Source organism: Sarcophilus harrisii, chromosome 6 (genome assembly GCF_902635505.1).
Source record: "Sarcophilus harrisii chromosome 6, mSarHar1.11, whole genome shotgun sequence".
Lineage (NCBI taxonomy): Eukaryota > Metazoa > Chordata > Mammalia > Dasyuromorphia > Dasyuridae > Sarcophilus > Sarcophilus harrisii.
In genome coordinates this window covers 239,436,151-239,451,433 of record NC_045431.1, presented here as the reverse complement: position 1 = coordinate 239,451,433, position 15,283 = coordinate 239,436,151, and the positions used below count along the sequence as shown (strand labels likewise).

General features: G+C 46.6%; 1 protein-coding gene across 2 annotated transcripts in view; it reads right to left on the bottom strand.

Annotated features, from left to right (window-relative positions):
- The window catches only part of TESMIN (testis expressed metallothionein like protein), a 48,307-nt gene that overhangs the window by 6,328 nt on the left and 26,696 nt on the right, over positions 1-15,283 (bottom strand). Inside the window, exons 7-9 of one of the 2 annotated variants that reach the window (XM_031942592.1) lie at positions 14,031-14,102; positions 3,882-3,984; positions 2,187-2,324 (exon numbers count right to left, since the gene is read on the bottom strand). In XM_031942592.1, coding sequence (XP_031798452.1) covers positions 2,187-2,324; positions 3,882-3,984; positions 14,031-14,102 — 313 coding nt within the window. The remainder of the gene's footprint in view (positions 1-2,186; positions 2,325-3,881; positions 3,985-14,030; positions 14,103-15,283) is intronic. The other variant, XM_023506592.2, reaches the window with a different exon arrangement.

Sequence of the window (15,283 nt, the reverse complement as noted above, 5' to 3'; positions counted from 1 at the left end):
ATGCGCCCAAAAAAGGAAAAAGAAAAGAAAAAGAAAAGTCTTATTTTAGACTGGCCAACTCCATTTTGAATCTTGTGTGCAGGAGGAGATCCAAGAGAAAGCTCTTCCAGTTCCAGAGAAAATCTTCCAGTTTCCACATAAAAGAGGCAGAAGATGAGGAGTGAACAAAAGGCAGAAGAGGGACGGGGCAGCAGAGCTGAATTACAGTCTTTGTGCCTCTCGTGCTTCAGAGCCTGCATGAATGGGGTTGGGAGGAGAGACCTGCATGTGCACAGCGTACTGTTTTATGTCTTGTCTTTGCCCAAATAAATTAGCCAAGCAGTGAGCAAAGTGTGTTTGCCCCCCCCTTCTCTCTAGGGGGCAGTGGCGGGGGGGGGGACCCTGCAAAGGGTCCTTGGGAGAAAGGTCAAGGATTCCTATGTGAGCCCTCCTGGAAAATGGGAGACAGCCCCTGATTTGTTCCCTGCCTATGAACCAAGGAGATGGTCTAATGTCACTTTAATAATTGGGCCACATGTTTAACATAAAATGGAGTACTTCCCATCCAGAGGAGGGGGTGGGGGTGGGGGAGGAATTGGAACACAAGGTTTTGCAAGGGTTAATGTTGAAAAATTATTCCTGCATAAGTTTTGAAAATAAAAAGCTTTAAAACGAACAAACAAACAAACAAATAAATAGATAATTGGGCCACAATCTTGGGCCAAATTCCACCTTAAAAATAAATTTATAAATAATTTACAAATAAAATTTAGATTACCTTTAAAAGATAAAGGTAGAGCCTAGTCATTGATACTGATGATGATGACTGCCAATTGGATATAACAGAAAATGTTTTCATCTTCATTATAATTTAAGAAAAACTTTTGAAAAATCAGAATTCAGCACAGTGAGAAACAAATGCTGATTGACGTGCACTGGGGACCCCGATAAGAGGAGCTGCCATTGTCAGGATGGTCTCTGTGGGAGCAGCGACATTAAGCCTTCTCTACTGCCACCATGGTGGCATCCTCCTTTAAAGACCAAAAAGTCCTTGGATTTTCTTCTCTAGCCCAGATTTCTAATAATCTCTTACTACCCAAGGGTCCAGATGTGTCAGGAAGCCTGGAATAGCCCAGGGAATTCTTCTATGAATGATGTTCACAAGTCTTCCCTCCCCTCAAAAGACCCCAATAAAAAGACTAATGCCCTTCATTTGGTGAAAGTTTCTCTCTTGCAGAGAGGTTTCCTTTACATTTCCAGGGCAGGAGGAAGAAGACAGGGAGGAAGTAGAGGGAGGAAACTAGAGAAAACTGGCAGCCCTCCTGCTCCGCCCACAACCCCCAGCTTGGTCCTCCCCTGGCATTTCCCGTCTTGGAGGAGGAACTATGGTGAGGACTGTGTCATCTTCCAGGGGGAAGCACTGTGCAGGGGACCTCGAAGGAGCCCCAGAGGGCTTTGGGATTGCCCCATGGCACAGAGGTTTGAATGAGAGCAGACCAAGGAAATCTCTCCTTACACACTAATATGGATGATAATATTCATAATCTCTATGAACATCCTTTTACTACTGAGGTCCACTTTCTTTGTGGAACAGCCCTAGACAAGGTTCCTGGGAACCCGAGTGAAGAACCAGGATCTCCTGGAGCTCCTCAAAGTAACTCAGGACCTTGGAACTGACAAGAAAACTCAACTCTTCATGGTCTTGGAGTCTCCAACAGAGAAGGGGCTCCAACGAAAGGCACTTCTGGAGGCAGGAGCTGTGGCCCCTCAGCTCTGGACACCAGGCCCGAGAGTGCTGCAGTGGGGTTAGGGGGACCATCTGCATATCATTCTTACACTGCTGGAGGGTTAGGGTGAGGATAATGGGATCCATTACTATCTTTGCCTGATTGTGGGAAACTCCAGGGTCCAGCCCACAGATCTTAGCGCCCTATGCTTCGGAGCAAAGTTACTTTCCTTTTGCTCTTTGTATCTTCAGCACCCGAAACAGCGCCTTACTCAGTGCTAGGTTAAGCTGACTTAATGGTGGATGTCACCTAAATGTCTCTGACCGGCTCTTAGCAATTCGATTATTTTGAGAAACAATTTAATAAATTGGAGCCGGGAATGAGCTGTCGTTTTCTTTTTTAAAACAGGGCGGACATTTGTGCGTACTGTGTTACCTGAGTCAGACAAAGTGAAGGGTTTTTGAGACGCCGATGGCTCACCTCATAGCACTCACAGTAATTCTTCAGACAGCCTGACCTCTTACAGTTGCATCCTTTGTTATGGCGAGGCTTAATATCCCCCAATTTCCCTTTCCCGATCTTGGGTTGGAAGGCTTCCGGGTTTCTATCAAGACAGGCCTGAAAGACAAGGAAGAGGCAGAGGAAAATTTCCCCCAAAGTTTTAGTGCATCTTACAAAATACTACATTTCAGATACACACACACACACACACACACATTACATATACACACATACCCCTCTATATATTGTATATACACACATCCCTATCTACATCTCTATATACACATCCTTACCCATGTTTTCATATTTGCAACACATCCTTTGCACACAGTCAGTTATCCTAGTAACTATGGCAACACTGTTTAAAATTAAATTTAAAAACTTTACCTTTAATTCAGGAGCTTCTTTTGCAGCTACATTTATATATATATATATATATATATATATATATATATATTTTTTTTTTTGCTGAGGCAATTGGGATGAAGCAACTTGCCCAGGGTCGCACAGCTAATTTTTGTACTTTAGAGAGAGCATTTTCCTTTAAGCAAACGTCTTTCTGGTTGAAGTAAGAGGGGGAATCTGTCGCCTGGCGCTCTCTCTGCGGCCGTGCATCCAGAGTTGGTGTCTGGACGGTATTTTCAGCCACATGAAGGACCGATTTCTCCACATTTCAAGCGGGCAATTCAATTCATTGGAATGACTGCAAGTCGCAAACCCTGTCGTTTTCATTTTCCCAGAATGACAAGGGTGGGAATATTCCCACTTGCTCCACCACTGACTAGTCAGATGGGCCAGCTACGCCTCCCGGGGAGCCTCCGAGAACATGGGACTCCTATAGCACAGGCCAAAGCCAGGGAAGTGCTTTGTTGCCATCAAGTTTTGAGGGCTGTGATCCTTCTTCCTTCCCTAAGGGAAATCAAGGACCCAGGGGGAGAGGGGGGAGGGCTGAGGCACCCAGGCCCCTAATTTTTCAGATGAAGACTGCTCATGGGACCACCCTGATAATAAGAGCATCTTTGTGCCTGACTTTCTGTGACTCCATTGGGGTTTTCTTGGCAGAGATCCTAGAAGGTTTTGCCATTTCCTTCTCCAGCTCATTTTACAGATGAAAAAACTGAGGCAGAGCGAAGGGACTTGCTCAGAGTCACACAGCTAATATAATCTGAGGCTGGATTTGAACTCAGGAAGATGAGCCTTCCTTCAGGCCTTGCAGTCTATCCACTGGACCACCCAGCCCCACTAACAGCATCTACTTGGGGCTTTTAAGGCATACAAAGCCCTGATTTGCTCTTCACAACAATCCTGGAAGGTAATTAATATTACAGAGGAGGGTTCCCTCGAGATCACAAAGCTCCTCAAGTTCCAAGGCAGGATTTGAATCCAGGCCTTCCTGCTCCAGCTCTCCATCCACAATGGCACAAGCCTATGCTTACCTCTCCCCGCCCTCTCCTTGGATTCTGCTTCCGGGCCTGCACTAGGGAGGTCCAGGCTGTCGGGCAAAGAGCAGGGCGAGCACCCGGGATGTGCCCTCTGCCTGCTACCCGAGCTGTGGCACTCTCTCCCTGCTAGATTCAGGCTAAGAAGCCCCGACGAGGGCAACCCCTCGCCCGGCAGCCCCTCGCCCGGCCGCCACACCCGATCCCCCACTCTCAGCCTTCCTGGGCGCTTTACCTTAATGGCTTTAAACCGCTCGATTTCGTGGCGTAAATTGTTGTAGCAGTTGTTGCAGTTGCAGTTGTTGCAGAAGTCCCCGTTGGCGAAGCAGTCACAGTACCTGAAAAGAAAGCTGAGGTGAAGATCGCTGGGGCCGGACGAGCAAAGGGCCCCTCCAGGAGCTGGGAGCCCTTCAACTTTCTGTTTGTGGGGATCCAGCAATCCCCAGTCGGGAGGGCTAGCCACGGGACCCTCCGGAAGATCCCCTGCTGCCTGTACAACCTGACTTTGGGGGGGGCCAGACATCCACAACACGGCGGGGGGTGCAATGACCCCCCAACAGAGGGACACCGGGGGGGGGGGTTGGCCAGACCTGGGATTTCATTAGGGTGAGCAACACCCAGCAATGAACCTTGACTAACTCAGACGGGCCTGGGCTTCGGGAGAACCACCTTAGCCGCTCCCTCTCGTCAGCCCGTGTCCGAAGGTGGCCAGGGGACCCAGGCGGGGGTCCAGGCTGATGCCAAGGCCGTCCACTCCCTCCTGCTCCCTCTTGGCTGTTGAGATAATACTTGCTTCATTTCCAACAGAGCCGCCGTCTCACTGTGCTCACTCTATCATTCCTACATGCCCACAAACTACTCCACTAGCTGAGGGTGGGAGGAGACACCTCCCCTGACCAGCCGCACGGACCTCCAGCCACGGACAGCCCGTGACCCCCTGGCCATCCTGCTGTCCCCCCATCTTCCAAGCTGAAAGCTAATTCAGCGGCTACGAGTCCTGGAGAGGAGGGCAATTGTGTCTCCAAACTTCACCAGTATGTGGAGGGCAGGTGCCTTAGAGAAGACTACATGGCACTGTTTCTGTCACCGGGCAGCTTTCTACAAGCCAAATGGTCCAGACCCTTGCCAGCTTCTGCCCTCAGAGCAGCCGTTCTGCCCCAGTGGTCCTGGACGGGTCACAGGAGGCTGCCCCCCGAGGGAGGCCTGAGGACTTCTCTCATCAGCCTCTCAGAGGGCAGAGCTTCAGCAGCTGGAGCTTTAGCACGCTCCCCCACAGGCACTGCGCCAGCTGCTGGGCTTTGATGTCTGGGGGCCCTTCACCTCATGGCCCATGCCCACAAGCTTTCAGAACAAGCGGGACATCTTTCCCTACCCACTGAGTGGTCTGGGGCAGCCATGCTGCAGAGATACCCCCATTCCTCCCTTCTCTTTCTCCCATCTCTCTCATCTCTCTTCTCCCTGTCTGTCTCTGTCTCTTGTCTCCATTTCTCTTTCCCTCTCTCTCTTTCTCCCTCCCTCACACACACATTCATATGATCCTTGACCCCAGGAAAGCTTTAGGAAGCTTAGACTTTCCAGGAGCCCTGGGTGAGGGCAGAGAAGGCCTAGGAAATGGAAATTTTCTCCCCAGGACAGGGTTACTTCCTGTCTCAGGGCATGGGTTAGTGAGCAGATCATTGCACTCTGCGTGCCCTGTGCCCTGGTCCAGGCCCTCATGAGCTCTCTTGGACTAGCTCCTGTAAGAGCCTCCTATTTGGCCTCCCTGTCCCTTCAACCCCTTCCCCCCAGCACGGTTCCAGCCTCTCTCTGCAGGCTCATCGCCCCTACTGGCCACCAAGCCAAGCTCCCCTGCTGCTCCTCACCCCTGGCTCCCTGCCACAGCCCTCACCCAGGCCTTTCGTGTTTCCCCCTTCCCTCTGCCTTTCCCCCCAGGTCTCGGCACCTTGCTGGCCCCAGCCCCATCACCATGTGGTCTTTCTGCACGTACCTTTATTTCCCAGCCTGGGAGCATTATCTACGCCCCCCCCCCAAAAGAAGGTACAGTCCTGGAAGGGAGGGCAAGTTAGTGCTGGGCACATAGTCGGTGCTTAATGGGCTCTTGTAGCTTGGTTGCCCAGGAAGCCCCTCTACTCAACTCATCCTTCCCTGGACCGCCTCCCTGATGAGTGGCGTCCAGCCTCCACTCAAAGACCCCCCTTGGGGGGAGTTCTCGTCCCCCACCCTTTGGAGGCAGCTCCAGCTGTGAGGAGCCCTCACCCGACTTCCAGGGAAGGACCTTCAGAGGCCAAACATCCCCACAAAGGGGTCTCTCCCCTTTCCTATCCGGAGCCCCACTGGCAATTGGTGGTCAAGGAGCGCCCTCCACGGGGCCCGACCCAAATGTGGGCCTTTCCACTTAGCTCCATTAAGTTTCCTCCTATGAAACTTGGCTCTGACCCTGCTAGGTGGTTGCCCCCCCTCCCAGTGCTGAGCTCTCAGCTTCCTGGATGTGATCAAACTTCAGAAAAGTCACTAGCAGAAGAAAGAGACTTAAGATGCGGGTCCAGGCCAGATCCCTGGGGCATTCCATTCGAACCCCACTCTGGGCTGACATCCAACCATTGAGGACAACAGGGGGTCAGGTCAGACAATCAGCTTTGAATCCCCATAACTGGACTCTATGGTCTGGTCCCCATCTCCCCCACAGCATCTACCAGGACACCGCATCCTCCATCCAACTTATGCCTAATAACATAGTCATGAACGATGCTACAATATGACCCACAGCATCCTGCTTGGCTCTGACTCCCCCGGCACTTCCTGCCTCTACCATTGGTCGGTCGGTCACCAAACATTTGAGACGGCCCTGATGGGGATTCTGGGAAGTTTGTCTGGGCTGACATTGCTTTCTCCGTGCTCTCTCTCCATTTTCTGAAATGGGACACTGGATAAAATACATTGGCAGCTGCTTGGCAAAGGCAACCTCTGGGCCTCCTCAGGTGGTCACACTTGGGATTTCATCAAGGCTGGGAATCTCTCCCGAGGCGGACGGGCCTGGGTCTGGGGAGAGCCTTCCTACCTAGTACTGCCTCGTTGGAACACCCTCCCATGATGTGCATTGCACTCTGAGACCTAACAGAGCAAACAATCCCTCTTCCACAGAATGACCCTTTAAAGAAAATTACGAAGTTTTATATTCTCCATGTCAAGCACCTCCAACTCCTTCATGGCACTGACTCTGGACCCTTCACAACCCTAGCTGCCCTTCCACAAATCAGCCAAAATGCTCCCATTCACCTCTTGGGTGTCTGTTCCGTTCCTGAGCACATCTCCCCCATATTATTCTTGTGAAATTGATTTTTGAACCCACAAGAAGCTGACCGTTTATTCCTACTAAATTTCATCTTACTAGAATGGGCTCAGTGTTCTAGCTGGTCAAGTCTTAATTTTCCCCCTGTCATTCAGTGTTAAATCTCCCTCCTAAGTCTTAAGTTCATCTACAGATTTAGAAGGTCACCTATGCCTTTTTGCAAGTGATTAATAAAAATAGTAACAGCAAAGGGTCCAGCCCTTCCAGGACCCTTCACGGGTCCTTCTAAGCTGATTTTAAACCAGTAATGGGAACTCTTTTGGCTTAAACTTTTTGCTCCTCTGCCCTTGTCCCGACAGCCTCAGCTCATTGTGAGCTTCAGCACTCCCAGCACCGGATTATGATGGTTTATGACACACTTGAGCCTTCAGAATTGGATACCTACCCTTCATCCCATCTTCTTTCTGTGGCTTTTTAAAATAACATATTAGGCGAGTTGCCTCTGGGTACCCCCACCGATATGGCACAACATATTAGAGGGAAGACTGCAGCTTGGTATGGACGGGACAATGATAAGTAACAATAGGAAAAAGGCAGAACCCTCAGTTTAATTCCACTCTTCCAAGGAGAGTGGGAAAAGGATAAAACAAAAACAAAAGGAATACGAGAACCAAGGAAAAGGTAAGAGCTCAGAACATCTGAGCCCTCATGGTCTGGGCTCGTCCCGGTGCTACTGAACATTTTTCTCAATGACTTTGGTAAAGGCACAGATGGCGTGCTTATCAAATTGGCAAAGGCAACCTCTGGGCCTCCTTAGGTGGTCACACTTGGGATTTCATCAAGGCAGGAAATGGGGAATCTCTTCTGAGGCAGACAGTCCTGGGTTTGGGGAGAACCTTGCTAGTACCTAGCCCAGATGGGGAGGGATGGCTAACCCAATGGCTGACAGCCAGAATTCCAAAAGATTATTAGTGACTAGAAAACTGCACTGATGAAATTCAGTAGGGATAAACATGACATCATACATGACATCATAGAACCATCGATTCACGGCAGGAAGGGAACTACAGGTCATTTTTTTCAGTCCCTTCATTTTACAGATGAGGAAAATAAAGCCCAAAATAGCTCAGTGATTTGTCCAAGGTCATATTGATAGGAAATGACAGAGTTGAATTTAAGCTGAGTGGTAAACGATCCAATTTTTTTTTTAACTCGGGCTTAAAAAAATCAGTTTCGCAAATATAAGATGGAGGAAGCTGACAAAGATCTAGGACTTGTAGTAGGCTCAATATGAATCAATAGTATAAAAGGATGATGAGACAAAGTAATATGATCTTGAACTGAATTCTGAGAAATAAGGTTTGCAGTAATTAGGAGATTGAGATCTTTATTGCACTCTGCCATGACCTAGATTGCTATGGTCATTTCTGGGTGTAATAGTCTATGTAATATTTAACATATATTGGTCAACCTGACATCTTGGGGGAGGGGGTGGGAGGAAGGAGGGAAAAAGTTGGAACAAAAGGATTTAAAACTGTCAATGCTGTAAAATTACCCATGCGTATATCTTGTAAATAAAAAGCTATAATAATTAAAAATAGTCTATATAAGCCATTGATAATCTAGAATGCATTCAGAGAAGAGTGACAAGCACAGTGGAGGGAAATGACTCTGTGACATGATCAGCTGAAGGAATGATGAACCTGAGAGAAGACTTGGGCAAAGGCTGGGAATGGGCATCTTTTATGGTTCTGTTCAAGCATCTGAAGGGCTGTCTGTCAGGGAGAAGAGGCATTTGATTTGTTCCCTACAAGACAGAAATATGAGCAATGAGTGGATATTATAAAAAGGCAAATAAGACTCATAAAAGGAAAGGTTTTGGAAATTTTAAGCATTATTCCTAAAAGGAATGGGCTGTTTTTAGAGGGAGCAGGTTTCTCCTCAGGGGAAGTCCTTCGGGAGTGGGACGATGGGAGATTGGAGGACCATTTGCCAGGGACTGGTGGCATTTAGGGGCTTCTGAGGTGCCTTTGGCCTTGAGAATTCTGTTATCTTGTGATTCATTATTGGTCACAGTAATCACAATTCATATTTAGGCAACACTTAAATTCTATCAAGCCAACTGTTGTATAAAGATGCCAAGAAATAAATGGCATGAGCATTAACCCACTTTACTAACAAGAGGCTGGCAGAAGGAAAAGGCTCTGGGGAGAGTCATAAGCTCCCGAGAGCTGGGATTGAGAGCTCTGTCCTTTCTCCACAAAACCACCCTAAATTCAATCAGACAGTGCCAAGGAGTCGCTGTTTTGTGCTTGGCTTTAATCATCTAAGCTCTCTGGATTTCATTTTCCTCATTTGAACCGAGACAAGGTTACGTTGAGATTTGTTCTAGTTCCAAAATCTAGGAGCGTTACTTGGTGTGGGCATTTTCCCCACAGGGAGCTGGCCTAGGTACCTAATGAGCAGGGACACACCTGCCCTCTGCTGGCCACTCACAGCATTTCCCCAGCTGCCGGCACAAGCCCTGAAAAACTGGGAGCGTGACCTGGGCACTGAGCTGTAGCTGTGGGCACGTGGGGCTTTCAGGCCCTTCCCGGGGCCTCCTGAGGGACCTGTGACTGCAGTTAGACCTTGACCCAACAACCCCGGCTCCTCAGCTTGGATGTCACGGAGTTGTTCCCCTTCTCACCAGCGAGGATACAAATGACCTAAAGGAAGACAAAGGCCAATGGGACAGAGCCATGCTCAGTGGGGCTGCCTTCCTCCGAAAGTGAGGAAATCAGAGGCACCGAACAGGAGGCATTTCTTTCTGTTCATCCAGGGAAGCCTCCCGGCTAGAGTTAAAGGGATTCAGTCCTGGGGAAGGATCTGATCAATGGGTATCTCCACAGGGTAGCACAGTTATGGCAGCTCAGGGCACCGGAGACCGTGACTCTCAGGAGGGTAAAAGTCACCACGTCATTCCGGTATGACAGACAGTCTAGGGCTCTGCCCAGAGTGAGCTCCCACTGAGAGTCCTCATCCCGGGAAGACCCCAGCTGCAGGAATGGCACCCCCGAATCCTGCCCGTTCTCAGCAGTTTAGCAACCCCAGGGTTGGGATTATGAAGCTACCTGGAGGAGGAGTCAAGATGACCAAGAGCCCCACATCTATCTGGGGGAGCCTTACTCTAGGAAGAGCCTCAGCACAAGACAGAAAACAACTACAGCAACCACCAGATGCTTCTCACTTAAGACCATGTCATCTGTGGCCTTTTGACAAGTGTTTAAAGCACATTATGATTCCACAAGGACTCAGTTGATGGTCTTCTTCAACAGCTATTCCAGAAAGAGGAAGGTCAGAGTCCTGCTGATCAGGAAACAAAAACAAGGAGCCTCATCTACTTCTTCCTCTTCCCTCTAAAAGATGGTAACAACACTCTGGCATTTTTGATACCCCGTGGCCTTTCTTCAACAAAGAAAGCCAATCCTAGATTCCAAGTGAGGCCCTTCTCTCCCTGCTTGAAGATTGTGGGGCTGAGTCTGCAAGCAGTGGGACTCCGTTCTTCTGGGCGTCATCCTGCCCTCTCTTTGCAGGCTTTCTCTGCTTCCCAGTTTTTAACCCTTCACGATCTAACTTATTTCTAAAGCATTGAAGTCATGACTGATTGAGGGTAAACCTACCAAGAAAAAATAAAAAGCAGCCTTTAAAAGAGGAAGGGGGTTAGGGAAAAGGGAAAACCAAACCAAGCATGGCCTGCTCATGTTCTGGAAGAGGCTGGCTTTTTATTCCCCAGAGTGAGCCGATTCTCCAAGTTGCCAGGCTCGATCAGGAAAGCCGAGAATTTTTGAGAAGGAACTTAAAGCTAGCCTGGATCAATCTCTCACCCCGTAGAAATCTTCTCTGTAAACGTTCGTAAACGTTCCTGAGTTATGGTCATCCAGCCTCTGAGAGGACACTGGCAGAGATGGGGAGCTCACTGTCTCTTCAGACAGACCATCTCCTTCCTCTTAGGAAGGCTCCAAGAGCCGACTCTTCCATTACCCCTTCCCCAATTCACCTTCCCCGTAACAGATTGACAGTAGCCACAGTCATCATGGCCAGACCCTCTTTTCTGCTCCAGGCTCAGGTCTCTAAAACTTGTCAGATTTGAAGGACTCCACTCATGGGCTCCTCCACCCAGTTCTGGGGGGCACTCAGAGGCTGTTTTGGCCAATCCCTTCCGAGTCTCATACAGGTCTAGTTCAGCACCACCTGACTTACTATCTCCCTGAAATCCAAGGGAGAAACAAGGAAGAAAAGGGACAAAAATAATCCACATAAAGTGAAGAATTATTTTCCATTTTCCCCTTCTCCTTTGATACTTTTTTTTTACTATTAAATCTTATGGCTCATTCTCTATATACGGAATCTATAACAAAATTGTCTTTGAAAAAAAAAAGGAAATTCATTTTGTCAGAATGTTCTCTTAAAAATGAAATAGTGGATAGTCAATAAACATGATCATCAGAAAACCCTCCTTTCTTCTCTGCAAACACCCAACACCCCATTTCTATTAGATCAGTTATATAAAATCCTTAAAGAAAAAAAAAGTATCTGACTAAATAGTTGTCTACCCAGAACACAACATATGATGACTCTTTAGACCTAAGAACACTCTGATTTGTAAAATCTCCAGGGACTCTCTAGTTTGTGCTCAATCCAGCCCTCTCTTTGCCTCAATTTCTCTTCATCCCTCTCCGGCTGACTCATCAACCGTTTCATTGTTTGTCTACCACCCAAAGGGTCAAAACTCACTTTTTTGGGGTTGATGTGACCAGCTACAGCCAAGGTTCGTTATGGAAGAAGTATAGTTGTCAGTTACAATCAAGATTTTTAAATTGTGTGGGTTTTTTTTGTGTGTTTCACAAAACTTGTATTCACTGTTAAAGTAAATAAACAACAGACAGACTAGGGCAAGTTCATCCATTGAAGTTCATGCCAAATTATCCGAGAAAGAGTCAAAAGAGTAAAGAAAGAGATTCTATTGGAGACTTCCAATCTCTGACAAGGAAAATTGAAGGAAAAATTTGTCCCAAATCAGGGGCATATTCTAACTATATACTATAGGAATCCATTATAGGAATGATGAAAGCCCCGATATTTTGGCAGATAAAGGGCAGGTATGGTTTGTCTAAAAATAGATTCAGCCTAGATTCATTGTGATTTCATTGCAGAATTGCTTTTTTTCCATGCTGCAAGTAAAATATATTCCCAAATAGTTAACATCCATCAATACAAATGTCACCCAAACATCTTGTACATCTCAGGATTGTTCTGAGAGTAAAATGCCCCTCTCTCTCTCTTTGAGATGCTCACTTTTCAAAGGATTAGGAGGCATTTTCTGCTCTCACTTCAGTAGACCGTTTAACAGGCAGGGACTACTTTGTTTTGTCTCTCCACAAAGTAGTTCCTTGCATACCATCGGTGCTTAATGTCTGCTCAACTGCAATAAGTCGTTCAATAAAATGATACTTTCTATTTTGAAAGTGAATTTTGCATTATAACCTTTCATTTGGAAGCATCAGTATTTAAAAACTTCGAAGAACACAAATTGTGTATTTTTATGCTGGTCTGATGGGTATTGTGAATAAATGATTCTTCATTTTTTCTTTAGGTTTTAAACCATTATTTTATTAAACTTGCATACAATTTATTGGAAACACAATTTTTATAAATTAAGAAATCCATATTGAGTGCAAGATAGCCAGTAGTAGCCATTCTTTTCCCACCTATTTTCAATAGAGACTTGTTATAGTGTAGAGGAAATGTATTTCTAAGCAGAGACATGATACTGCTCTATGCAAGAGCTCTGCTTATAGGACATAGAAAAAGAAGGAATAGGCAAAGAAGGAAGGTTCCCAGGAGTGGTCACACCTCTGCCTCCCCTCCTACTGTCTTTTCTGTGATAAATCCTTCCCCTGACCCTGGGCGCCCAAAACACCACATAAGGCGTCCCTCTGCCCTTGGATTTCTCTCCTGCATTCCCTGAACAGATCGACTTTGTTCTCCTATCCTTTTGCCTCCCCAAAGGAGAAGTCCAGGGGGTCACTGGCAGACTTTTCCTTACCTGTCTCATTCTTACATGATCTACAGATTTCCTTCCATGAAAGGACACACTTTGTGTTCACAAAGGCTGTGTGTGTCATCAATTATTAAAAAAAAAAAAAAAAAAAACTACGGATCTTCAGTACTAAATCCCAGCATTACTTGAGGTCAATTCAACTAGTAAAAGCTTCATTAGCAATGCCTCAGGGGCTTTGGGAACTCACTTTTGGCCCAATCCAACACCCCTTGTGCTCTTCCTCTCTCCCAACCTACCCCCAATGGTGCACCAAGGTAGCTCTCTGACTTCTCAAGGAGCTCTGCAATGGAAAAATCACACAGAGATGTGGTTAGGGTTGCTAGCCATTGGGGACATGCAGTACCAAGGTGAGGGCAGGATGGGACCGGGCAGGGCTGGGCGGGGCAGGGCAGGCAACAGAAACAAATCCTGTGACGTAGAGCCCTTGACAGCAGAGTTCCAGGCGCACTTCCTATTTCCGCCACTTACTCTCTCTCCCCTTTTGGCCAGTATTTATGTGTCTAAGTAGGCACGCTGTCCTATCTCTCTGCTTACCCAGACTCAACAGTTGGCAGCCCTAGGTAGGCAAGGCAAAAGGGTCCACTAATTTTCTAAGAAAATTCACGCGTATAATAAACCACGCCACAAAAGTTTCCATAAAATAGATGGTGCGGGTGGACATGTTTCGATAGCTAATGTTCAGCAAGGTGCTAATGTCCAGTCCAATATCACCTGAGGGGTTAATGAATGCTCAATGGCAAATGCAAACAAAAGGCGAAGATTCCTCCCCTGAGGTGCAGGTGATTCCAGCCCGGCATCATCGAGTGCCAAAGCCAGAGGCTGTTCACACACTTCGAGGGCATCTCCAATTCCCACTGAACATCAGTTCCATTGCTAAACATCACCACGTGTACACTCCTTGCCAACCTGGCATTGTCTGGACCTTTCTCCATTTACTGATTTCTAAACAACCTTATTTCATATTTAATAATGAAGGATTTTTGATTACTTACAATTTCAGACACTGGGATTTGGTACAGTTACATGGCTTTTTAGACTTTGAGTCCCATGAACTAAGAGTTACTCTACAAGGATTAAAAAAGAAAATGTATTCAGATAGTTAGCCTTTTAAAAGAAGAAGTCATTAAGCTTCTGGTGTTTTGTCTGTGTGTGTAACTAATATAGAAATTCACAACACCAGCGACTAAAATTATTGGCAGGTGTTTGATCATGAAATCTAATCTTAAAAAAGGAGAGTGGGAAGGATTTTAAAACACTGTTGATGGAAATGGTGGGCTGGAAATTCAGCTGTTGTGGCCAAGGGGGTAAGTCACTGCTCCCCTTCTCAAGGAAGCATTCACAAATTAACAACATCAGCTGCTTTTGTCCACATCTCCATTCTAGGTGCCCAGACGTTCCTGTATTCATTTTGTCTTCTAGGGTAATAAAAACCCTCTTTTGTGGTTCCCTGAAGACTAAGGGGAAGGCTTTCCAAATAGCTTGAAAGTGTAAATTGAAGGAAGTTAATAAAACAATTATTTTTATGTCAATGGTTTGTACTTTTAATGACCCCTATTAATAAAGCATATTATGAGCACTCAATAATTTGATCATTGTGGATTCCCCTCAGGCCAGTCAGTGTGCCATCTTCAGGTAAATTTAGCAAGCATTTATTAAGCACCTAAGGTGTACCTGACACTGAATCAGGTGAACAGCAATATAGATTTTAAAGAATACAATTTCTATTCTCAGAGAGTTTATATGCAAATTAAGTAAATACAATATGAACAAAGTAATTTTGAGGGGGAGGGGGCGAGCGATAATGGAATCAGAAGATATCAGGAATAGTTTCCTGTAGGAGATGAGACTCAAGAAGAAACTAGGAATTGAGGAAGAGCATTTCAGACATTGCAGAAGAGGGGATCTGTCTGTGTAAGGATAGGAAACAATGTTATGAAGAGGAAACGCCATGGAAGTATGCAGAACACTATTGGAAGGTGTAAGGAAGAACATCATTGTGCTTTGAAGGACAGACTGGAGCCAAGTAGTGAGGGGCTTTGAATGTCAAACAGGAGTTTGTATTTTTTATCCTGGAAGCAATAGGGAGCCACTGCAGCTTCCTAAATAAGAGAGTGATCGGTAATGTCCACAGAGGCAGACCCACCAGCTGCAAAAATCAAAATGAGAGGTGCACCAGGGTGGGGGTATTATGAGAGGAGACGGCAAAACTCAGTGGCAATGAAAGAGTCATTAAAATCCCCTTTTG